We start from the raw sequence: 26,468 nt of genomic DNA on the forward strand, positions 1-26,468 counted from the left end.
AGATATTTGCAAGAACGTTTTGTAGGAACCACTTTCGCTAAAAATACAGTTTGTATTAAGCGTTTTTTTTTTTTTTTTTTTCAATTGCATTAGAACGATGACTACGTTTTTATGGATGGAATATTAGTAATATAATGATTGTAAGTTTTGGAAGAGCACTTTCTTAGCTGAAATTATTTCTTCACTAAATAACTAATGCCAATTTAATTCCTGCACCCAAAATATTCTGCATTTAATTTAGTGAGTGCAGTGTAAAAGGTGACAAATTAAAGGAACTTCCCGATAAACTTATATGCTACTTCCCATTTAATCATGGTATATCAACTGAAATATTTTCATGGGGAATCAATCATTCATGACATCAAAAAAGATTGTTGCAAGAGGAAATTTCAAAATTTATACTGTTTTAAATATATAGGCAATTCTTTATAAAATTGCCTATTCAGGTACAGCATTACATTTATGTACCTAACATTTTAGGTACATAATCTTTCAAAACACATTACTAACTTTAAAATAGTATTTTTAGTTTTCACATACAGAAGGTGGTTATAATTAAAATGATCCTATTCAGATCCCTCTGGAACCCTCTCTACCCATCGGATTTTGATGAACTTGGTATACATGTTATGTGGGCTAGGAAAAAAAGATTTCTGCAATAAAAAATAGTTCAAATTTTGACCACCAGAGAGCATTTTTTTAAAGTTTCTTATACAAATTAGTGAAATCTATAAAGAGACTTTTAGTCAGAACCCAAAAATCATTCTGCGTGCTTTTGTCATTATTAATCGTGCCCTTGCAAAAGAAAGGTCGAGCTTTACTAGTAAAACTGCTTTATTAAAACGGCAGCAATAGCTTAGCTGCACTGCTTGAATGTCTCATTTGAAGGAATTACGAAAAGGGCCATGGTGAAAAATAGTTTAATGAAGATGATTATGAAATTTGAAGAAAACTAGAGACTTGATTGTGCTGCCAGGAAGACGACAGAAACCGGTTGCGAATGAAACTGTCGAAGTCGCTTTGCTGTGATCTAAAGAGCCTTCAGTTTCAGCTATTCTTCAGCAAGTGCTCGATCTGTGTTACATGAGTTGGCGAATCCATGGTCGACAATATGAAAATTCTGCAATTCATTTTAAAATGGTATTTGTGTACGATCCACGTGGTGCAAATGCTGCGACCAAACATGCTATGAATTTGCTTGTTGATTTTCGATGAGAATGGAAGTTGATGGCCTTCACAAATTCTATAGTCAGATGAAGCGTACTTTTCGTTAGATGGAGCTGCGAATGGGGTGCCTCACCTCCTAATGACCTGCATCAACAACAATTTACTGCTGATTTTATACTCGAACCATTTCTCTTTGAAATTCCTCAAAGTCCTAAACATTCTCTGTTACAAGTGCACGGTACAGTGAACTCCTTTGACAACAAATCTTTCTTGCTTTACAAGAATAGCAATATTTGCAGACTGTCTTCATGCACATTGCCCCACATTGAATGCCAAGTCAAAGAACTGCTTCGTGCTACTTTGGTTGGAATTATGCAATATCCGGAACTTTTCCGGATGCTTGGCCTCCTCGTTCACCCAACTTAAATCCCTGCAATTTCTTGTTTTGAGGATTACTAAAATACCATGTTTATGGAGGAATTAAGATTTTACCTGAACTGTAAGCTTGCATTACACGCCATGTTGCTGCAATTCCTCGAGGGTTTCTTCTCCTTACCGTTGAAAATACTATAATGCGCTTTCAACACGTAATTAATGTCAACCGAATGCCACGTTGAGTACATTCTGTAATTGAATTCTGTTTAATGATTCTGACAGATTTTTTTTTCTGCTCTTCTTTGGGCGTCACAATTTCACCTGGTGATTAAAATTTTGAATACTTCTTTTATTGCAGAAGTCTTTTTCCCATGGTCCATATAATGTATACACCAAGTTTCATCCAAATCCAATCGCCAGATCTATTTTAGAGGGGTTTGAATAGGGTCACTTTAATTATAACCACCCTGTATGATAATTGGCAGCAGAATAACATTAAGTTACTGCCTCTTTTCAAGCGATTGTACTTTGCAATACATAAGAGAAAGAAAATGCATCAAAGTTATTCTGAAAATTTCGGAAAAAGTCATTTTTTTCCCCCCTTTTTAAATCTGCGAATAAAAGAATTCTGCAAACTGTAGGAATGCTGGCCACTGGACAAATGATGCTGAGCTTTCTACTACTAATCAGAAATTGCTGAAATTAAGTATAATAATTTTGTAATTACAAATACTGTCAAGAAAAAAAGTAGGATTAATATTAAAAATTTGATTTTTTTTTTTTAATTTAAAGAAAAGCTAAAATTACCAAGTGTGCTCTCCTCTTGTATATTTTCTTAATAAGGCACGTTTTGTTTTGAACTACATGATATAAAGAAAAAAAAATTTAAATAAAGTCATAAGACTTCTTTCTCTTGATCCGCATTTTGATGTAAATTTATGGATCACTTATCAAACTTAATTCTTCCTATATACTGCCTTCATGTATACTGGCAATCAGTCAATTTTTGATTAATTGTAATCAATCAAAATTTGATTACAATTCTAATATAAGGATCATTCTTTGAACTTTTTGATTGATTGATTATTTGCCATAGATCTTACAGAGATATTTACATTCATTAAATGTACTACTACAATTGATATATTATTAAAAGGCAGCGTTATTTGGTCTTCAGTTGTCTTACAATAATTTAGGGTTGGGTGTTCTTGTATCTCTTTTGATTTTTACATGAGTAAAATAAAAGCTCTGACAGTACAGAGTTGTTCATATTGTATTGCATTGTCATTGAGCAAAAGATTAGTTTCGGCAGAGCCGAGCTTCTTTACGAAGGGGCCCGGGTGCAAAAAACCATTTGGGGCCCTAAATTTTTTGCAAAGTAAAAAAAAAAAAAAAAATACAAACACGAACGCATATTACAATTGTCTGTTTATTTAATGCGTGACTTTATTTTTGCTATTAATTACTTCAGGAAAATAACAATTTTGTGTAAGTTCTTTTTTGATACTTAGTTATAGCAAGTGCATTTAAGCGTTAGGCACACATGATCGAAAACAATTCTTTATTAATTTTAATTTGCAGAAAGAGCGTTCAGTACTTATTATAGTAACTGGCAATGTAAAGAAAAGTTTTAACATAGTTAATACAACTGAGAAAGAAATTATTATAATTATTAATTAGTATGTATTGCAATGTGTGGTGAGCGATTTTTACATCCCTTTCACTCAAAATCAAATCCAGTAGCAAAACAATTATTTGAATTAAATTTTCATCTACATTTATTATATATCTGCATTTATTATAAAACGTTGCAGTTTTTAGAACATTTATATTGGTAATTGGTAACTTAATCATTTATATTAGTAATATATTAAAATATAATAATATTCAAATAAATAATTTATAACAATAACAAAACTTCTTTCCAAAATATAAAGCCTTCTGTGCTGGTCGGAAGATTTCTGTTTTGTATTTGGAATATCAGAAGTTTGAAACCAAAATTCATCCCAGAATCCTGTTCTATATTCTTAATGGATTTTAATTCTAACATTGTGTGGGAAACTTTACTTTGCTGATGCGGCATGTAGATTTGGAGAGGGATGTGTTACCTCGGTGTCGTGCAACTGTAGTTCAAAATTAAGAGATCTTTCTCAAAATAGCCCTCCTTTTGTTTCAAAACAGGCATAAGTAAAATAAAAAATGGTGGTATTTTATCGTTTAACCATCATTCTGATGACTTATTTACTAATCTATGGTATTAAAACAATCAGTCATATGTTGTCCTGCTATCTCCTCAGTTGTTCTGTTTAATCTTTTGGATCAGATAATAACCAAATTTGGTTTGAGATTAATAGTTAAAACTAGAAGAAATTTTTTAAAACTTATCTTTCGTTGGCCTTCATTTTGATATATTTTTATTTATTAATTAAGATCCTAAAATTTGGGGTCTCAGATGTTTTATTTTCAGAAAATGGTATTTTAATAATACCTTCTAATTAACTGTGTTATAGCAGAAATGCCATTTTATTGTTTGCTGAGTGCAAGTGTTTAATTTCTCTAGTCTATTTCAAATATTCGTTTTTATAATAAAAATTATTTACTTTAGTGTGAACTGTCACCTTTTAAGTTTGTTGCATCTTTTTTCAAACCCTCTATATGCAATTCTGTAACTGATTGAAGAAATACTTCTGTAGATTTAAGTTGTTCAAAATTTTTTCCTTTAGATGCACAATCTGAAAAGAAAGCAAGGCCACCACCAATAGATGTAAGTAATCTTCTATTATATATAAAAAAGATAGTATTTATTCTCCATATGTTCTAATATAAAAGGCATATCTTTCATTGCTTAGTAATGTTACTATTTTCTTGTGCATGTATAAAAAAATCTAACTTTATGATTGTTTCTAAAATGAAATGGAAATTCAAAATTTCCAATAAAATCTATTTAAAAACCTTCTTTTATTTCTGACTTCTTTAAAATATACCATTTTCTTAATTAAAAAATGGGGACTTTAAAAAACTTGTAAATTTTATTAAAATGTATTAGTGTAAATTGATTATGAGATACTTATTTTAGCATTATTATAAATAAAATCTAATAATAATTGTATTATTAAAAAAATATTTTAAGTAAACAGTTGAATTTATAGTTATTTCCACATAAATTTGAAAGTATCTCATGTGATAACCATAAAATGTTGTTGTTAACTTTTTTTCTCACAATTTCAAAAGTAGCTTTTTAAAATTTTATGTTTGTTCTGTGTGGACTATTATCGCTAACAAGTCAATGGAAATAATCTGTACGCGCATACTTCATTAATTCTGGTTGTGGCTGCTCAATGTCTTTCAGAACCTTTTTCTCTTGCAAGAGATTTACGGATAAAATGTATGGAATTAAATTTTTATTTAGAGAATATTATTGATCTTTTGAAACTTTTCTGAAAATGTGAAAGTTTTGATTGTAATGTTATAATTTTGTCATGAGTAAATACACTGCTTGACAATTGCTAAGGAACAATTACGTTTTTCGGAATATTTAAGTACAGACAATGATTGGAGAAATGAAACTAAGTACATATTTAGTAGGGAGAATTTATTATAGTGCAAAATGGTGCTGATGTCGACACATCGAAAAATTAAAAAATTAAAAATTAAAAAGATGTTTCTTGGATGATTTCCAAAAAGCTTCACAAAAATTGATCTTCAAGTAAAAATGATGCAGACATAAATACTTTAGTAAGATGTGTGATGACCACGGACTCTAATGCACATTTTGCATCTGTTGTCCATGCTCTCCGCTAAACTATCGAGGAGTTCTTGGGGGATATTGTCCCACTCCTCTCTCGAGGTGATTTTGAGCTCCTGCACTGTTCGGGGAGTGATGGTTCTTTGTAAAACACGTCTGCCAAGAGCATCTCAAGCATGTTCAATGGGATTTAGGTCGAGAGAGTAAACAGGCCATTGCATACGGACAATATTTTCACTTTGCAGTGTGTCCGATAACTCAACGCTTCTGTGTGGCCGCGCATTATCGTCCATAAACAAAAAGGCTGGACCTACAGCACCCCTAAAAAGACGAATATGATCCAGAATAACCTCTCTGCAATACCGTTGATACCGTACGATGTAACGCTTCCTCGCTCAAAGATGTGATGCGGTGTTCTACCATTGTGCATGATACCTGCCCGCACCACCACGCCTGGGCCGTACCGATCACGTCCACTAACAAACTGCTGTGCATAACGTGTGTTCCACGCTCTCCCCACAGTAATTGGTGGCCAGAATCGCTTGTCACACTGAAACGAGATTCGTCTGATAACATCATTCTAGACCAATTTGGGATATCCCAACCAACATTTTCCTTACACCAGCGTAATCTCTCACGAACGATGGCGTGGTTGAAGCAGAATGCAACGAACAAGCTTCCGCGTATGCAAACCAACTTGATGGTTCTTGCAGAAACATGCGTACCGGTAGCGGTTGCAAGGTTTGCAGCTATCTGGCCAAGAGTTAAATTTCTGTTCCTTTTTGCCACGAGGGCTACATAGTGATCCTCTAAAGGTGTGATGTTCCTATCACAACCCCCGGCATGCTTTTTCAAAGCATTTCCACCTTCAGCGGCCTTCTTTAATCGCGATATGACACTCTTTGATACACGCATTGCAACAGCTGCCGTGATGACACATTGACTTGCTTCCAGTCGTCCAACTGTTCGTCCACGATCGTAGGCACTCAAATGATATCTTATTGACATTTTGCTCTTAATTATTGAAGAACCAAACAGAATTTCAGAGAAAAAACTTTTATAACATCCTGCGCTACTTTGGATCAAACATCAAACAGCATGAATTTTCGTATGAATCATGAGCTTGTATGCAATGTCTTTTATACAGATAACGAGTCTTGGTCTATCACGCTCTCAACCTGAATTCACTTTTATTGGTCAACTGTCTGAGACGCAATTTTGCATAAATCATTTGTTCCTTAGCAATTGTCAAGTACAGTAAATAAATTTTTTAATAAAATGACACAGAGTTCCAGGAAAATAAATACAATGTGGATCATTATTTTAAATGATTTGTTTGAAGTAATTCATGCAGTTTTTGCAAAGGTTATATACATGGAATAAATCCCATTTATCTGTACATTCCAAAATATTTTACTTCAACGGATTTTATATTACTGCAATGGATTTTCTCAACTTGATTGTACGTTCGAGATAAATTTTTAGAAAACCTCTTAAATATTGCATTTTTTTTTAAACTTTTTTCTTCCTCCTGTTTTGAAATTGCGAAAAGTAAAACCTTTTATTTAGTATTCTCTTTCTGAAGTTTGAAGTCTGTTAGTACTGTACACAATGTCCTAAAATGGCCATAGGTTAAAAAAAAAATTACATTTTTCCTAAGAAATGCTTAATTTGATGTCCTTGATCTCTGAATTGTGTAGTTGAAACTACATTAAAAGACTGTTAATATTTTTAGAATGTCTGTTTATTAATTTATAAACTGAGACACTATAATTGTGCTGTATAAAATCAGATTTCCATAGATTGGTTTCCTTATATTTAATTTTTTTCAAGAATCATGGATTTACATTAGAAAAACAGTTATTGTATATTGAATAAAATGTTTATATTTTAAACAAAAAAATATTAAAAAATGCCCTTCGATTTTATTCATAAGAAGGAATTTATACATCTAAAATAATAAGGGAAAACCAATGAAGTATTCCCACAGCCCCAGCCACTGATTTAAAATTCATCAATTTTTTGTTTCATATGGCTTCTATGAACCTCCTTTTTGGTCTTTTATGATCTCTAGATATGTTGTCATTGGTCATTTGTCCTCTATCAACCTCCATTTCCAAGAGAAATTTTACAAACACTATATACAAAGTATTGTATTCTCAATGGGAATAAACCATGACAGAGTTTCCCAGCCGCAACCATTGTGCTGATTTCGAAATTTTTTATCTTACATGATAAACTTTTGAATTGTAGTTAAGTCATCAATTGTTATTTGTCTCACATTATCTTAAAGTTTTGATATATATTACAAAATAAAACTTGAGCACAGCTCCCAGCCTTAACAACTGGCCTATTGTTGCCGATTTATATATTGAAAATAATTAGCAAGACCAAAGAGCCAATCTCCTAGCCCCAATCACAGCCCACAATTTGACAATTTTTATTTATTATGAAGTGCATCCCTCTAAATATGTCATTAATAGTTGCCACCATCACCAGCTGTTTTTAGAGGTGTCTTAAAATGAAATCTTAAGACGGCTCTCAAACTTAACAACTGGAATACTTTTTTTTTTTCCTTTTTATGCATCTCTAACCAGTTGGTATATTCTATGTTGACTCTTAATTTTATATTTTTTATAAGAAAATTAAATTGAAAATGAAAGTGAGATTCGACTTAGCAAAAGACATACAAAAATTTTGAAATTGTGTTTTCATTTAATGTGATAAGATGCGGCTCATCAAAGTTGATTGAAATTATTAAAAGTTGTTAATATTTTAATATAGTATTGTATCTCCAAAGTCAAATATTATGAATTCTATAAGGGAATATATATATATATATTCCCAAATATTACTGTGAGAAAAGCATTGGGAAAAATGGAAATTACATAAAATGTGAAGTGGTAAACTGGAAAATTGTTTTTGAAAAGGCAATAGTGCCGCATTGAAAAGAGGCAGTCGACTCTCCATGGCCGAATGGTCATAGCACTGATCTCATAATCAAGAGATTATAAGTTCGAATCTCGCTAGAGACAATGCGACTCACAGTGTGTGTAAATATTTAATTCCTTGATTTTATGTTTCCCTTTATTTCATGTTCCAGAAGATTCTGGACATTTCTTTAGTTTACCAGACAAGTGTTCTGGACTTTTCTTACTTTCTCCAGAAAAGTATTCTGGAACTTTCCCTGCTAGTATAAAAGCAGAAGGTTTGTCAGTCACTGTGCTCTAAGTTCAGAATTGAGTTAATAAATTGGTTTAGCTCTACTTCTGGTGTGTGTCATTGCGTTCCACACTAAAGTATCTACGTGACATTCTTTGGTGGAGGCGCCGGGTACGATTCCAGTCAGCGTGGAAACGGATTTATGAAGAAGCGATCGCCTTAAAGGTCTTGAACCAGAATTTAGACTTTATATTCCACCACTTAGAAAGACAAGGAAAATGCCTGTGGAACAGGAAACTAAACCTGTCATCCTGACACCAGCACAGCCAAAATACAGGAATCCATCTGTATTTAAAGGAGATGTGGGACAGGACCCAAAACAAATGACTTAAAGAATATAACAGTGTCAAAATTCAACAGATGGGATGACATGACTTGTCTCGCAAACGTGTTCTTCCTGGACGGCACAGCGAAACAATGGTTCGAAAATAATGAAGATAAATTGACTTCCTGGGATATTTTCCAATCAGTGTTAAAAGATGCATTTGGAGAAACACAGCACTATGTAAAGAAGGCAGAAGATGAGCTCAAAAATCTGGCGAAAGCACGCAGCCGTACATCCAAAGCGTGTTGGGGATATGCCATCAAGTCAAACCAGATATGTCAGAAAAAGAGAAAGTGTCTCATCTGATGAAAGGAGTCACCGAAGATGTTTACCAGGCACTACTGACGAAAGAAATAACCACTGCAGAGGACTTTATTAAATGGTGTAGAAAGATCGAAGAGATGCAGCAAAAGAGGATCCGGGGTAGGAAATTTGAAAGGCTCCCAAATGTGGTACCAACGGCTGCAATTGACCAACAACTGGATCTGGTATCACTAGTACGTCAAATAGTGCGTGAGGAGGTCCAGCGCCTCATATCTCCAGTAGTCGATCCCGAACTCCAAGACAAAGGCATTGAGGCCATTGTTCGAGAGGAAGTGGAAAATGCTTTGGCTCCTTTGTCACAGAGTCTCCTCCATAGGGAAAAAAAGGTCAAATCAAGACGCCTACCTTCCTATGCTGACGTTGCCAGACGACCAACGACCGTGGCACAGCAACCACAGAGGAAGATGTCTGGCCCACCCCTGATAGAAGACCCGTCTGTTTCCATTGTGGCCGCCCAGGCCATTTAGTTCGATACTGCCGAAATCGCAAAGCTATTTTTGAGGCATATCGGGCTAATAGGAGAGATTTCGGCCGTCCGCCGTCGAATGAGAGACACTATGCCGACGAATACAGCCGATCAGCAGCCCGAAGTTTGTCGCCCAGCCCATCACGAAGACGATCGCCGACACACCGCTATAGATCTCCGTCGCCATATAGAAGATCCAGTCAATCTCCTAGCCGGAGAAATGAAGAAATCTAAGCGGTGCGATCTTCCTTGGGGGTGAGACCGCTAGTGACAAAAATCCTCCGTTTGCCTCAAAGATGTCCGGAAACATCATTGAAGTAATCGTCGACAATGAGCCAATACCTGCCCTTGTGGACTCTGGAGCCTCATTTTCTGTTGTCTCGGAGAAGTATCGTCGCCTACTGAAGAAAGTTATGTTTCCAACAACTAACAATGTTCTTTTAAAAGTCGCCGATGTAAATTACATGAGACCAGTGGGAAAATGTACGCTTCGTCTCGAAATCAATGGCCGACCTCAAGCTTTTGAATTTATTGTTTTGCCGCAATGCAGTCACGATATCATCCTTGGTTGGGACTTTTTGGGCGCTTCTCAAGCTGTTATAGATTGTGGCCGTTCGGAGCTTTTGTTTCAAGACGTCATTCGAGAATCCCAAACTCCAGATTCCAGCCGTTTATTCACGTTAGAAGATTATACAGTACCTGCTCGTTCTATCACAAAGATCACCGTCTTAGGCCGTAAGAACCTTCGAGCTATCGACGTAATAGTAGAAGGAAATAGAATGCTTCTCTTAAACAAGGAAGTTGCTATTCCGTCTACTATAGTAACGCTCCTTAATGGTAAAGCCTAACTGTGGGTTGCGAACGGACAAGGGGAACCTCAAATCATCCCTAAAGGCATGTGCATCGGATATGCCGAACCCTTATGCAAAGACTGCCTAAATACCATAGATGAAGGATGAAGGATCGACTTATTTCACGACCACTTCAAAGGCAAAGTTGGGTGTCGTTGACTATACCACGATGATAGCTCTGGATTTGAGGATCGACCAAAAAGCAAGAATGTTTCATCTACTCCAGAGGTTTTCAAAAATTTTCGATCAAGAAAGGATGTTCAAAAACGGAAGTCAACTCAATGTTAAACACCGAATAAACACAGGCGACCACTTACCTATCAGTCAGAGAGCTTACAGAGTGTCCCCATCCGAACGCCGCATTATCAGTGAGGAGGTAACCAAAATGTTAGAGAAAAACATCATTCAATCATCAGAAAGTCCATGGTCATCTCCAGTCGTCTTGGTCAGGAAAAAAGATGGAAGTTGGCGTTTTTGTTTTGGTTATCGCCGACTCAACAAAATTACCAAGAAAGACTTGTATCCATTGCCGCGTATTGACGACACCTTGGATTGATGAAGGGGCAAAATATTTTTCGTCTATAGATCTCTACTCCGGTCACTGGCAAATAGAAGTTGATGAAGCCGATCGTGATAAAACGGCTTTTCTAACACCTGAGGGATTATACGAGTTTAAAGTGGTGCCATTTGGCTTATGCAACGCTCCTGCAACTTTTGAAAGGATGATGGATAATCTTCTGCGACATTTTAAATGGACAATGTGCCTTTGCTATTTAGATGACATTGTGGTGTTCTCAGAAAAATTCCACTGAACATCTTCAGAGGTTGAATACCGTCCTTCAGTGTATACAGAACGCAGGCCTTATTCTTAAACCAAAAAATTGTCGCTTTGGAGCAAAAGGGATAAAGATCTTGGGACACCTAGTATCCAATGATGCATGCGACCGGACCCAGAAAAAATAAAGGCCGTGAGTGACTTTCCTGTGTCTAGGAATACCCATGACATCAGAAGCTTTCTGGGACTTTGCTCTTACTATCGCCGATTTATAAAGGACTTTCGCCATAAAGCCGAACCTCTACAATTGTTACTGAAGAGGGACACAAAATTCTGTTGGGGACCTGAACAATTGGAAGCTTTTAATAACTTAAAGAAAGATTTTACCTCCGATCCTGTCTTAGGCCTTTATGACAAAAATGCACCAACGGAACTTGCGCGAGTGGATACGGAATCGGGGCAGTATCATTCAAATACAAGATGGGAAGAAAAAAGTAATAGCTTATGTCTCGCGTACTCTGACGAAGGCTGAGACAAACTATTCCACAACTGAAAGTGAATGCCTTGCGGCCATGTGGGCTATAACTAAGTTTCGGCCATATCTCTTTGGAAAGGTTTTCAAGATCGTCACTGACCATCATTCCTTGTGTTGGCTGACAGGACTGAAGGATCCCTCTGGAAGACTCGCTAGATAGGCACTGCGACTCCAAGAATACAACGTATTAGTGGTGTACAAAAGTGGAAGGAAACACAAAGATGCTGATCGTCTGTCCAGAAACCCATTAAAAGTCGATGCTTCATGGTCTGGGGACTCCATAGGTGCTACTTTATTCATTAATCTTTCAGAAGAACAGATGAAAGATCCAGAATTGGCAAGAATAGTAAGAGAACAACAAAGTACCGAAGCAAGCAGGCTGGGAAACTTTGAATTAGTCGAAGGAGTTCTCTACAAGAAGAATTTTGATCCGTCCGGAAAGAAATTTCTACCAGTGATCCCGAAGCATTTGCGGCTCAGTATTCTAGAATCTCTCCATGACGACCCTACCGCCGGACATCTAGGATTCACCAGGACGTATGATAGAATAAGAAGGCGATTTCATTGGCCAGGCTTGTACAGAAATGTTCGAAGATATGTGATGCACTGCCGAGAATGTCAAAGGAGAAAATCTGTTCATCAGAAGCCACCATGTCATCTCGTGCCTATTCCACCAGCTGCCGCTCCTTCCCATCGCGTCGGAATCGACTTGCTAGGACGATTTCCAAAATCTGACGACGGCAACAAATGGATTGTAGTATGCACCGATTATTTGACACGGTACGCAGTCACCAGAGCTTTACCGACGGCGGAAGCTACACAAATCGCCAAATTCCTACTAAAGGACATAATGCTGAGGCATGGAGCTCCACAAGTTATCATTGCAGGCCGTGGACAAGTTTTCCAGTCCAAGCTGGTATCCGATATTAATCGACTGTGCAATATCACTCATCGAATGACAACAGCCTATCATCCGCAAACCAATGGCCTTGCAGAGCGATTCAACAAAACGCTAGCAGATATGCTTTCTATGTATGTTGATGTTGAACAGAAGAATAGGAACCAGATACTGCCTTTCGTCACATTCGCCTACAACACTGCCAAGCACGACACGACAGGTTTTACGCCCTTCTACCTACTACATGGGCTAGAAGCTGAAACGCCGTTGAATACGATGTTTCCTCTCTTCCCCAACGAGTTCAGCCAAGAAGACGATTACGTTAGTCATCTGATCAATAAGGCAGAAGAATCGAGGCAATTAGCTCGTGCACGAACTCTCGAGGCTCAGCAGAAAGATCGCCGGTATTATGACTCCAAAAATCGGATGGTGACATACGAACCTGGGGATTTGGTGTGGATTTTTATTCCGGTTCGTAAAAAAGGGCTTTCCGTGAAGCTCCTAAAGTGGTACTTCGGCCCTTATCAAGTCTTGAGACGGTTGTCCGACGTCACCTATGAAGTAGCCGATTTCGATCCTAATTCTAGAAGGCGGAAACCGAAGGAAGTTGTCCACGTCTTACGTATGAAGCCATACCATCACCCAGAAGAACAAGACGGCCAACATTCTTATGAAAGTATGGAGGTTCCGGAAAGAGACATTTCTCAAGAGATTACTCCCCATGAAGACGCAACGACTTATACTGGCCCTATGACTTGATCAAGAACTATAGCCACAAAATTAAGTATCATAGCATCGAGACGCTGTTCTTCTAAGAAGAGAGCAATGCCACATTGAAAAGAGGCAGTCGATTCTCCATGGCCGAATGGTCATAGCACTGATCTCATAATCAAGAGATTGTAAGTTCGAATCCCGCTAGAGACAATGCGATTCACAGTTTTTGTAAATATTTAATTCCTTGATTTTATGTTTCCCTTTATTTCATGTTCCAGAAGATTCTGGACATTTCTTTAGCTTACCAGACAAGTGTTCTGGACTTTTCTTATTGTCTCCAGAAACGTATTCTGGAACTTTCCCTGCTAGTATAAAAGCAGAAAATTTGTCAGTCACTGTGTTCTCAATTCAGAGTTGAGTTAATAAATTGGTTTAGCTCTACTTCTGGTGTGTGTCATTGCGTTCCACACTAAAGTATCTACGTGACAATAGCAACATGCTGCTGAATCATATGTTGTTTGCAGCTTCTGTTCCCATTCCTAGCTTGAAGAAAGAGATTTGCTTTAAACTTAAATAAGTTTTCTATTTCTTAGGAAACAACGAAATAGAAAATGGAAGAGATATTCAACTTAGTAAAAATTGTGGAAAGTGGAATGAAAAAATGAAAGAGTTCCAATAAAATATGAGATTTTGTCAAATGTTGGGAGTGAAAGCATTGGGGAAAATCGGAAATATAATATTAGTTAATAGTAAGCAAAATTGCAAATCATATACATTTTTAAAAATGAATTTCTTTGATAGTTTAATTTTTGCATATCTTCTTTAACCTTAAAAATAAACTATGCATAGTTATATTTTGTTAAAAAATTGAAATATCTATTTTTGTGTATATTGAAATTTTTACATATTGAACTTCTAGGATAATTCAATATTCCCTCCTGCTCCTTCTCGCTCTATCTATCTACCTATCTATCTATATATATATATATATGAAATTTGTAAAATGTATGTTTCCTATTCAGGTTACAGCAGCTCAGGAACTTCAACAACAGGCTATGGCTGGTCCTAAAACACCTACTAGTGCTTCTCCTGTTACACCAGGTGTGGTAGATCATCGAAAGGCTAAGAAAAGAAAAATTGGTCATAGAAGAATTAATGAAGAAGGTCGAATCACATATAAAAAAGTAATAAAATTTTAAGTATCTTGGATTTTTTTTTTTTTTAATTCCCTCACATGTGTTTAAATTTTTTTTAACTCATGTTCTACAGGGCACTTGTAGTGGAAATGCAAGTGCAGTTCCTTGCTGTCATGTGAAAGAGTCAGTAAAATTCATAGTGTTTTAATATTATGTTCTAAGATATAAATATTATTATGTAATACAAAGTACTGATTTTTTTAAATAATTATATCTTTTGTTTTGATTTTTTTTATAAATTTTGATTAAAATATTTTTAAAAATGTCCCAATATATAAATTAGTAAAAGATAATGTGTAAACATGATTCCTTTTATTGTATTAACTAATGAAGAAAAAATGTCACATTATAAGTAAATCTAATTTTTAAATTGTTTTAAAGATATTTCTTTTTTAAAGTGAAGTTTTTTATCATTTTGAAAAATGAAAGCAATAAACCATAAGTATGCATTAAGCATTTAACCATAATGCATTGTAATGTAATATGCATCTAATTTCAACTATACAATGATAAATATTTATAAAAAAAGATGATTACTTAAAAAAAATACATTTAGAACAATTCTTATTAAGAAATTCTTTTCCTTTTGTAATAATAATGAGGGAAAAAAAATACTGAACATATTTAATCAAGAACAATGTCTATAATGTTCTTGGGAGATGGGATTGCTGAGATGGATTTCAGTTATACTAAGAAGCACATTTATTTCCCATAATTTTTGAGATTTGAAGTAAATTTTACACTGAAGCAGGATGGGATTTTATTTATATATTATTAACATCTATTTGGAGAAGAATAAAAAATTTTGCACTTTTTTTTTATTATCATTATTTCCCCTACTTTAAATCTAACTCCATGCTATAAAAGCGTGATTTAAAGAAGAAAGAATCCTAATTTAACTTAATATGGATTTATCATGAATGTAATAATTCTAGTACTTCATGGAATTCAATTAGTAGATGTTTCTTTTTCTTTTTTTTTTTTATTTCATAGCTAGTATGTTGTTAATTTATTAGAAAAAAGATTGATAATCAGTTAAAAATACATGGTTTATATTTATGGTACATGTCTATTATTTTGAAAAGAAATTCTGAGATATTAACTAATAATTTTTTTATTGAAAATGGCATTTTATTAAGTATTTTAATTAAATTTCAATTTTAGACATTAATTTTTGAATTATAAGATTTAAAAATTACACAAATTTTCAAACTTATTCAAATTTCTAAAGTGCTTTTGAATCCTCAATAAATAAATAATTAACTTATTGTAATTAATTTTCTACTTTTATTTCTGTGTAAAAAATTTCTGTTTTGCTTTTGTTCTTGGATTGTGTAAATAAATGCACTGTAATTTTAGAAGAATGTTTATATTTAACAATTTATGATTTTTTGACTTTTGTTGTGTTAATTCTAATTATTTTTTGTGTAAATAAGCTAACAACTTTTTAACAAAAATTCAAATTCAGCTTATGATAATGCATCATTTTTTATTTAGATTGAAACATCTCAAATTATGGGTTCTATTCAATTAGGAATTTCTATAGCTATCAGTTCATTAGCATCAAAACCAGAGAGAGATTTATTAATTCAAGATTTTACTATTGTTGAAACAATCACTTTTCCAAAGTTAGTAAGCATATACAAGTTTCTTAACATTATTTTTATTTGCTTGTAGTTTTTACCTATAGCTGTTAAATTATTTATATATATTTTTTAACCTTACAGGAATGGAAGCACTATTACACCAGCACATCGCTTTAATGAATTTACTTTTAAAACGTATTCTCCTGTTGCTTTCCGCTATTTCAGACATCTTTTTGGAATACAAACAGCAGACTTCTTAGTATGTCTTTAGATTTCTTGAATGTATTAATTTCTGAAATGTATATGTTTTGTCCAATCATATTTTAATTGTTATCTTAAGAAACCTGTAATGAATTAACATATAATTAAAACAGACTATAATTACATGATTTAAAATAATGCTTAAAAATTTGTTGCCTTTATCATTGGCAACTCAAGTTAATTGTATTAATCTAACTTATAAACATATTGAGTTCTGACCAACTGGTCATTAATTGGACTTGGTTTTCTTCAAATGTGTTATAAAAAATTATAAATAAAATATAAAAATTAGATTTATATATGTGTAATTATTACAGATAGTGGTGAAAATACATAATGTTCTTTATCTTACATTCTGAAATGTCATTTTATTTTAAAATTTGTTGTAAGCTTGAATGGCCATATGTGCTGAGGTCATAGATTGAAAACAAAAAGTTATGGATGCTCAGATCATGAGTAATTGATGTAAAATGTTTTTCTTAGGGCTGTATGAAGAGGCACCATGAAATTTGGTGACTTTTATTTTATGTATTGAGTTTTATTGCTCTGAATACCAAATTATTTTATATACAATTAGATTGGTTAATGAATCATAACATAGAATATATTTGTTAATATCTTTTAGCTCTATTTTATTTTTTATACTAAGATAGTTCTTTTCAATAAATCCAAAATTAAAAGCTCTGTATATTTTTGATATTTTGCATAAATCATCTTCTGCTATAGCTCATTTTCGATTTTACTGGGATATAATTAAAACTCATTTCATCTATCCTTTACTTTTTATTGTATTTTCATCATTAGAATAATAAATGTTATAAGTAACTGGATTCTATATTAAAAAAAGGTTATTTCTAAAATGAATAATATATGTTTTCTTAAGAATAATATTATATTCTCAAATGTTTATTATAGCTTTCTCTGTGTCATTATCCTCTAATAGAGCTAACTAATCCTGGTGCTAGTGGTAGCATTTTTTATCTTTCTGAAGATGATGAATTCATTATCAAAACCGTTCAGCACAAAGAAGCTGAATTCTTAACAAAGTTATTACCTGGATACTATATGGTAAGTAAATGCCTTTCTGAAATTAATTTAATTTATTGATATTGATTGTTAAAATTAATTTTAAAATGCATTTCATAATTCAGTAAAATTATCAAGGGGGGGGGGAAGAGGTGAGTTGATTACTGTGCGAGAGTTCAAGTAATTTTTACTCTTTTATATATATGTGTGTGTGCATGTGCATGTTAGACCTGTGCTAAACAATATAAAAATTTTGAGTCATCATACCACTTGATGTCAGAAAACTTGACTTTTTGTGTTTTTTCAAAATATCTCCGTAACATATGGTTTTGTTTTTAAAAAAATTGTTCAGAATTTACTTTCGTGTGCTCAGTGTGTATTTAGAAGAATTTTCTGTACCCAAATTCCCATTTATTTAGATTCATTAATGCTTTAGCACCATTTTATGTTATTTACTGAAAGTTAATCTTTGTAGTAAATATAATATAAAATTTGGTGAGCACCATAACTCTGTTTTCTTTTTAATAGTAGCTTTTGTATCAATTGAATGCATCATTCATCAGTTTTGATCATCAGTGGTAGAATTAGGCATGTTGCAGCTCTAGGCAGTGCACATTATTAGACACTTTTTTTAATAACTGACCAATTTAATTTCGTGTTTCACCTTAAATGATCAATTGGGTTTTTATTTATTTATTTATTTATTTTAGTTAACTTTGGGAAAACTTGTATATTGAATTGCTGAAAGTCATGGGATATCTCCAATTACATTTGGGATTTAATTTCGCTTGACACAGTACAAGGTCTCACATTCATTGACTCAACAAATTTGTTGAATTCTCTGAAGGAATATTCTGTTTCCAAAGCTATCTATGATTACAAAAATAGTGACAAGGCAGGATTTTGTACATAAACTGGCATCTTTTATATATTCAATGAGGTTCATATTTGACTTTTTAGGGGACCAAATCATTAACAGGAATTGCTCAGAATGTTTTCATTGTTTGAAGTCATTGAGACCATGAATGGCTGCAAATGATCTCAAAGTAATTAGACATCACCATTTTCGATCAAAATTTAATACAGTTTCACAAGAGGATTCATCTATGTTATACAAAAACAGCACACGCTATTATGGAACCTCCGCTAGTTGACAATTTGGCACCTTAATCTCATGGGTGTGTACCACATTCGAACCCATCAGCTCTTAACAACTGGAATCGTAACTCATTTGATGTCGAGATGTTTTTTCTAGTCATCTAGGATCTAGTGTTTCCAAACTTAGCAGAATTATTGCAACTGATAGCATGTTGTCAGAAAAGGCATTCCAATTTATCTTTTGCTTCCACACCAAATTAATGTCAAATTTTGCATCATGATTTATGTGAACACAATTGTTGTATATCTCAAATTTATTATTGTTATCAGATTCAACGTTGTCTACTAACATTCATAAATAAATACAGTTAGCCATTGTATTGTACATGATAGAAAGTCTGAATTTGTATATTCTTAGCACATTCCTAATACTGTTGAATTCCTTAACAATTTCTGAAATGAATGCTCTATGGATGTAGTTTTAAACAGTATTCCAAATTCAAAGATTGTTAATTCCTTTTGTGTGACCATATTGATGTTAGTGAACTTTTCATTTGAATTATTTAATTACAAATGAAAGTCCTCTATCATTGCACTGACCCTTTTTATATTTCCATATCCCATGATTTTTGGCTCTTCAGTGTATGTGTTTATTTACTTTTTAATATTTCTATCATGGAAAAAATGATCCAAATAATTAAATTTTTCAAAAATTGATCATAATTATTAGATGCTTCTTAATTGTAATTAAAAGCATTTAATTATTATTACAAATAAATGGGAAATATAATATCAAAAATTATGTTTATTAATAATAATTTTTAAAACAAAATATAACCTTGTTCATCGGAAAAGTATATAAGTTGAAAATTTAAAGTCAACATAATTTCAGGTGTTAAGTATGATCCCCTTCAGAAACATGACAAATATTGAGTGTTAATTGATAACACCATTTTTGAAGCATGTTGAGTGTCATGCTTTGAAGAACTGCATATGTATATGTAATGATATTTTTTAAATCTAATTTAAATCTTAATTTTTTTTCTTGGTTTAACCCATATTAACTTCATTCTAAAATGAAATGTTCTCTTATTTTCTAATCCAATTCCAATTTTTTTTTATTTAATTAATTCCATATGATCTCTACAAAATTTCTGAATTCAGCAGGTTCTCATGCTCTGAGCAAACTTATAAAAATCCTTAATGTTTACAACATTTTTTAAAAGATACCTACATTTCTCTTTCCTAAGACTACACTTGTTAAAGAAATCCCTATCAAAATCTCATAGTAAAAACCAGTGAAGGGAAAAATTTTGGTCCCTTGCTCTCCTGCTTTTGTGTCACGATGTAGACTGATGTCTCTTACCACTTTTTATTTGTGTAAATCATGCATCTGAAATAAATTAAAAATTTTTAAAATTTCAAAAGTTTTTTCTTCTTGGCCACTTATCTGCCAAAATATATTTTATGCACACACACACACACATATATATATATAATATTATGTCTTACTGTCAGTATATAGTAGTTCATTGAACTCTTATAAATATATTAAATTTTAGCTTTTAATGTTTATTTTTGATTTCCAACGAACAATAATCCCTTTAAATATTCTTACAATGGTGGAATATTCATTTAAGTACATTCTAATGATCAGATTCAAATAAATATAAATAATCAGATTTTAATTAATAGTGATTTTAGTAATCCAATGTAAACACTCTTTGTAGCTTTGATATTTGTAATGTATAGCTTTTGTATTTTTTATAACTTTCATTGACGAGTATACTATAACTGTATTAATCAATCTACCTATGCTCTAGGCACTTCGTAATTGGAAATCCACCACTACTGTTCACAATCTGAAAGTCACAGCTACAAGATAATTACATAAATGGGGAAAAATGTAAACTTAAAATTGCTGAGTAATTTACAAAAAAAGGGGGAGAAGGGATGTGTCCCTTAAGTTAAATTTGAAATTATGGCATTTTCAAATATGTCCAACCTTTTTAAATGCCTCTATCATTCCGTTTTGTGTTCTTATTTTCATACAGTACACTTGAGAAATCTCAGTTTTATAGCTTATTATAGGATTTTAAATTGTTGGCAAAATTCTGATTCAAATGACTAATTGGATGATTGTATGAAAAGACAACTAAATAAAATGTAAAAATATCCTCATACATAGAGTTCAATGTTTCACTCTTCTTGTTTTCCACATATATTATGCTAGCCAGTAACAATATATGAATTATTGAACACAAAGAAGTTACGTGCTCTTATTGTAGGAATTAGAACTGCATGAGATAATAGTAATGACCTTGAAGGGATTGGTAATAGTAATTGTGATTTTTTTTTAAATTGCACATAATGTATATAGGTTTTGAAATATTTTCTTTTACCTTTAGGTAATATGTGAATTGAAGACATATTATTAATAAACAATGAATTTTTAAAGACATTTTATAATTCTCTTTCCAGAATTTAAATCAAAATCCTCGCACTCTTCTTCCAAAATTCTATGGCTTGTTCTGCTATCAGGTAAGATTTAATCTTCTGTTTGATAATCGTCATCAACAAAACAAAATATTACAACATTTGTGTATAATAGAGTATAAATTTGATTCCTTTTTTAATTATCAATTGCTTCTTTTAGTTTGTTGTTATCTGTTTTAATGGAAAGTGAATAATACTTTTTATAACAATAGCAGTAAATATATAGAATTTTGAATATTTTCGTTTGTCTAAATTTTCACGAGTGGAGAAAAATCTTAACTTCGTAATTAATTTTTTTCTTCTTCTCTTCTATTTCTTTTCTTTCAACTTGAGAGGAAAAGGTTTGCAAATTGGAAACCTGTCATATATATATATGCCTGGTGCTCATTAAATCTCCTATTTGAATTCAAATATCCTTGTGTGATAGTTTATATGGATATTGTGTTTTGATCACAGCTAAGATTACGAGTTCTGTTCTAAAATAGTTTCTGAAATGAATGCTATGCGGCAGAGAAATATGAATCCCTATATGTGGAAAAGGAATACATGCAGTATTACTGAATCCTGCTTACCTGTGTAATTCATAACATTCTGCCCCCCCCCCCTTCCCGAAGACCAGGTCATCCAATACAATATAAATAATAATCTCAATAGATAAAATAATAATATATTTAAAAAAGAATAACAAAAATTATTGATTTTCAATAACTTACACATTAAAATCACAAATTTAACTATATCAATAGGATCTAACATTTATACAATAATGAACTTTTTTCACTAAAGCAAATGAAATATAACTGTACAATGCAAATAAATGAATTAATATCAATAATACATACAAAAAGAATTTATACAGGATGTAAATCCCTGAATCAGAAAAACACTTTTTTGGAATTATATCTATCTATGAACATGATAACTCAAAAATTCTTTGAATTCAAATATGGTTTTTACACTAAATTTATAGATTTCTGTCAAATTTTGAATAGAATCTATTCATATCTTTGAAATATATCTGTCTGGATGTCCAAATATAAATTACACAGTAACTAATTATAAAAAAAAGTTAGCTTGGTAAATGAAATTTGATATATAATTTTGTGATTACAATTGTTGCTTTATTTCAGATTTCGATTTCAATCAGTAAAAATAAACAACCCATATTTTATTTTGGATACTATTAACCTATGCCAGGTATTAATGGTCAAAAAATTCTCCAAGGTTCATGCGATAGTTTCATTAAAATCGATGCAGAATATGCAAGAAAGATTTGAAAAGTCTATTTCTACTGTTCATTCATGCTTAGCTGTATTCTTATACCGATAAAGCAGTTACTTTAAAATATGAAAAAACATTTTCTGAGGGGCTTAATGGTAAAATAAAACTTGGGATTTGCCCATCCGGTAATGACATTAGTAAAAAGGGCAAGGATAAAGGGCAAGGGCCCTTTAACATTATTGATAGTGGTGGACAATTATATTTATAAAGTTTATCGAAAATTTCATCGTTATTTAATTTTTTTCTGTTTTTTGGTAGAGAAATTTGTTAATTGTTTAAAATAAAAAATAAACTTGAAGGAAGAGAAACATGTTTGATTTCTTCACTAGTTAAGAAAGCTGTTTGTTTAATTCTTATTTACTTTTTTTTATTTCAGTGTATTGGAAAGAATGTACGGATTGTAGTCATGAACAATCTCTTGCCAAGTGATATAACTATGCATGAGAAATATGACTTAAAGGGAAGTACGTATAAACGAAAAGCTAGTAAAAGTGAAAGAGAAAAGTCCTCTCCAACTTATAAAGACTTGGATTTTATGGAACGACATCCTGAAGGAATTTTTCTGGAAATAGAAAAATATAATGCCTTGATTAAGACTATAACTAGAGATTGTCGTGTTCTAGAATCGTTTAAGATCATGGATTACAGCCTACTTGTTGGTATCCACAATCTTGATTTAGCCAAAAAAGAAAAAAAGGTATTATTATTATTATTAACTCACTTTATAACTTCATTTTTTGAGCTTTTGTAAAAAAAGTTTAGACTTGTGCTGCTGACGTTTTTCTCATTTTCTAACATATTTTAAAAAAGAAAAAATTATTTTGTTTGTATTTTCATTTTTAATAAATTTATTAACTATGAGACTTGGAATTAAATAAAAAAAATTAATTAAGAATAGATTTAAAAAATTCCTCTTAAGATAATTATTTGTTTAATTTTAATTGTTTCTAATCAAAATGGTTTTAAAAACTGTTTTAATAGCATATAAAAATATTTGTAAACAATATTACATATTCATGCTAAAATTTTTTGTTTAACTCTTATGAATGCAGTTACTTTTGGCTAAAAAAACTAAAACTTAGAAAGTGCATGTTATGTATAATGTTTTTCAAAACTAAAAAAATATTGGCAGAAAAAAATTTTTTTTTTTTTTGAAAATTTTTTAATAATACTATGACTAAACTGCTTTTTAATGAAATTAACATTTTCATGCTAATTCTTTCAAAATACTGAATTTAAAGAAATTTACAGAAATACTTGAATTGTATCTCTTTTTTTTTTTACCACAAATCTTTTTTTTAATGTAATGTAGGATTGCTTTAAAAAAATGTAAATATGATCTAATGATATGAGATGGTTGAATAATTAATATTTTTTAGATATTTACTTTAATTTATATAAATACCTCAAAGCTGTGTATTTTGCCCCCTCCCCCAAAAAAAAAGATATTTGTGAGGTGTGATCAATTAACACTATTTATGTTATACTGAATCTCTACTAACTCATCTGGTCAATTAGCTATTTAACAATTTGGGAAAATCTTGTTCAAACTTTCAATGTCTCCCTTTGCAAAAAGTTGAGGCAAAGCTTCTTGATAATTTAAGGGTAAGAATGGCAAAGAGAAGGAAAGAATTTGATATTGATTCAATTCATATTGCTGCAGAATCTTAAATCCATTGATGTAAGCAGGCGATTTGAAGCCATCTGATTTTTATGGTTTAATTTTCATTTATAATATGAATAGCAAATGAATTTAAATGATATTCATCTGAAAAAAAAATATCTTGTGTATTACAGTGGAAATCTAGTCTGTGGGAAAGTAAAACATTGTGGGGAGGAAGAATTTGAGAATACAAGTCCACTATTATGAAAGAACTTTCAGTTGAATTCATTATTTAAAAAAATAGAACAAAGAATTTAGCATCTAAACAAGTAGCTAAGCTTACAAAAGTATCAGATAATTGAAAATATCTACACTATGATGATAAGTTAAAATAAAAGGGGTAAAATAAAAGGGATAAGACAAAATCTAATGCACAAAGAAAATGTCTCACAGAAAATAATGTGTGATCATTTACAAATAAAGAAAATGATATGGATACATCAGAGAATTCAAATTCTGATCCAGTTTAATGTTTAAATTACAGCCTAAAAATTCAAAAGAAATATAATTCTCTCTCTCTCTCTCTCTCTCTTTTTTTTTTTTTTTTTTTTGCCCCATTATTAACTCTTTATGTTGCAGCCACATTGCAATTTCTGCAATTTTTTTATTCAATTAAAGCCGCTCTTTTTAAAAAAAAGATAGGAAGAATTGGCTATTACTATACATTGTAATTCAAAAGAATTGATATTTAAATCAAGTATTTGATATAAAATTCTTGATGTGGTATTATATTTGTTGTATTTTTCTGGTTAAATTTTTATATTTTATATAAAATTAAAAAATTGTAAAAGGTTGATATTTTCATAATTTTTATTTATTTTTTGTCATGCTTTAAGTATATACAATATTATATTATGGGCCAATGTAGGCATTTTAAATTAAGAGAATTAATTTAAAAAATATTTACTCATTTTGGTATTTATCTTTGAAAATAAGTACCTGATTTTTTTTCATCATTAATCTATATTTCACTGACTCTCTATTATTCACTGAATGTTGTGAGATCACTTTTTGTACAGTATATTTTTGAATAACTATAGAATAATAAAATTTAGATGTCTTTTTTTTTAATAAAAACTGCATTGTTACAAGATTTTGTTGATTATTTTAAATTTCAGGAACGGCGGCAACAGAAAAAAGAAGAAGATTATAAAATCTCTGATGAATCTGATTCAGGTATTAGTACATATCTTTTAAATCAATAACTTAATTATATGTTATAATATGGAAGAAGATGGCAAATCAAATACTGTTATTTATAAATATTTTGTTTCATATCATAAATATTTGTATTCCCTTGATATTAACCACCTTTGGCGACCAGCTGTTTTACCGAAATTAATGGTGGCTAGGATTTTTAATCTAATATTTTATGTAATTTGGTATTAATAATTTTGTAGCTAAATATTTTTAAGCTTCAAGTTTTATTAGTCATATAACATCATCATATTAAACCATGTTTACCTTAAATTACACTAAATTATAATGCAGTTTTGTTTTTTTTTAAATCATGGAAATATTACTCAGTTGTTGTTGTTTTCTAATTATTTTTACATATGTGATTATATAATATCAGACATTAATTATCCACTGAGCAATCTTGTCCCATAAATGCCATTAATGTGTGTGGATCTAATTATTTCAAAGACTTCTAAATTTGTTAATCCTTTGTATAAGTGAAATTATCTGGAAAAATCATTCATTGTTATGTTAATGCTTCAATTTATTTAGCTTCACCGACCCAGGCTTCATCAGGAAAATCAGATTCTGGCTTGGTTAGGAGTAAATCTATTAATAAAACCAGGTTAGCAGCATTTTCTACAGCTATGGAATCAATTCAGGCTGAAGTTGATATTCCTGAAGATGATGATGATGTTCCGTAAGAATATTTTATTAAAAATTTATATCTTTTATTAAGCAATTTTATTTTGCATCCTTTTAATCTGGCATCCATTTTGTTTGCCCATTTCTTTAAAATTCTGAATGATATATAATCATGAACGATACTAAATAGCCAATTGTGTACAGTATTTCATAAAAATAAAAGAAAATTTATCCTCCTTTCCATCTAAATATAAGCAGTTATTCATTTTGTTTGTCTTCTGAAAATTTATCTTTCCATGAAAGAAAATTTGTTTGCTTTATTATTTACTAGCCACCTTTGGCGACCAGCCGGTTCGCCAATCTTAATGCTCGTTAAAATTTTAATAATTAAATATTTTATGTAACTCCTATTTTAATAGCTTCTTCATCAAAATATTTTAAAGCTTCAAATTTCGATAGTCATATAATTTATTCATAATATTATAAAGGCCTTCAGCCATAACGTAATATGTATCTCTCTAATTTTCTGTTAGCTCCCGTAGAATTTATGCTTTAAATTAAAGTGGAAACGGTTAAATTGCAATTAATATAAGAACATTTTTTTACTGAAACGAAGCATTTTTAAAAAAATATGAGTTCT

The 26,468-nt window shown here is 31.6% G+C and overlaps 1 protein-coding gene across 2 annotated transcripts in view; it reads left to right on the forward strand.

Moving 5' to 3' along the window:
• Window positions 1-26,468, forward strand: part of LOC129976069 (phosphatidylinositol 4-phosphate 5-kinase type-1 alpha-like) — a 65,399-nt gene that overhangs the window by 13,165 nt on the left and 25,766 nt on the right. For both annotated transcript variants that reach the window (XM_056089441.1, XM_056089440.1), the window contains exons 2-10: window positions 4,266-4,306; window positions 14,420-14,581; window positions 16,091-16,221; window positions 16,321-16,438; window positions 17,356-17,508; window positions 21,046-21,105; window positions 22,718-23,038; window positions 25,123-25,180; window positions 25,736-25,883. In XM_056089441.1, coding sequence (XP_055945416.1) covers window positions 4,266-4,306; window positions 14,420-14,581; window positions 16,091-16,221; window positions 16,321-16,438; window positions 17,356-17,508; window positions 21,046-21,105; window positions 22,718-23,038; window positions 25,123-25,180; window positions 25,736-25,883 — 1,192 coding nt within the window. The remainder of the gene's footprint in view (window positions 1-4,265; window positions 4,307-14,419; window positions 14,582-16,090; window positions 16,222-16,320; window positions 16,439-17,355; window positions 17,509-21,045; window positions 21,106-22,717; window positions 23,039-25,122; window positions 25,181-25,735; window positions 25,884-26,468) is intronic.

The sequence above is a fragment of the Argiope bruennichi genome, chromosome 7, assembly GCF_947563725.1.
Source record: "Argiope bruennichi chromosome 7, qqArgBrue1.1, whole genome shotgun sequence".
Classification (NCBI taxonomy): Eukaryota; Metazoa; Arthropoda; class Arachnida; order Araneae; family Araneidae; genus Argiope; species Argiope bruennichi.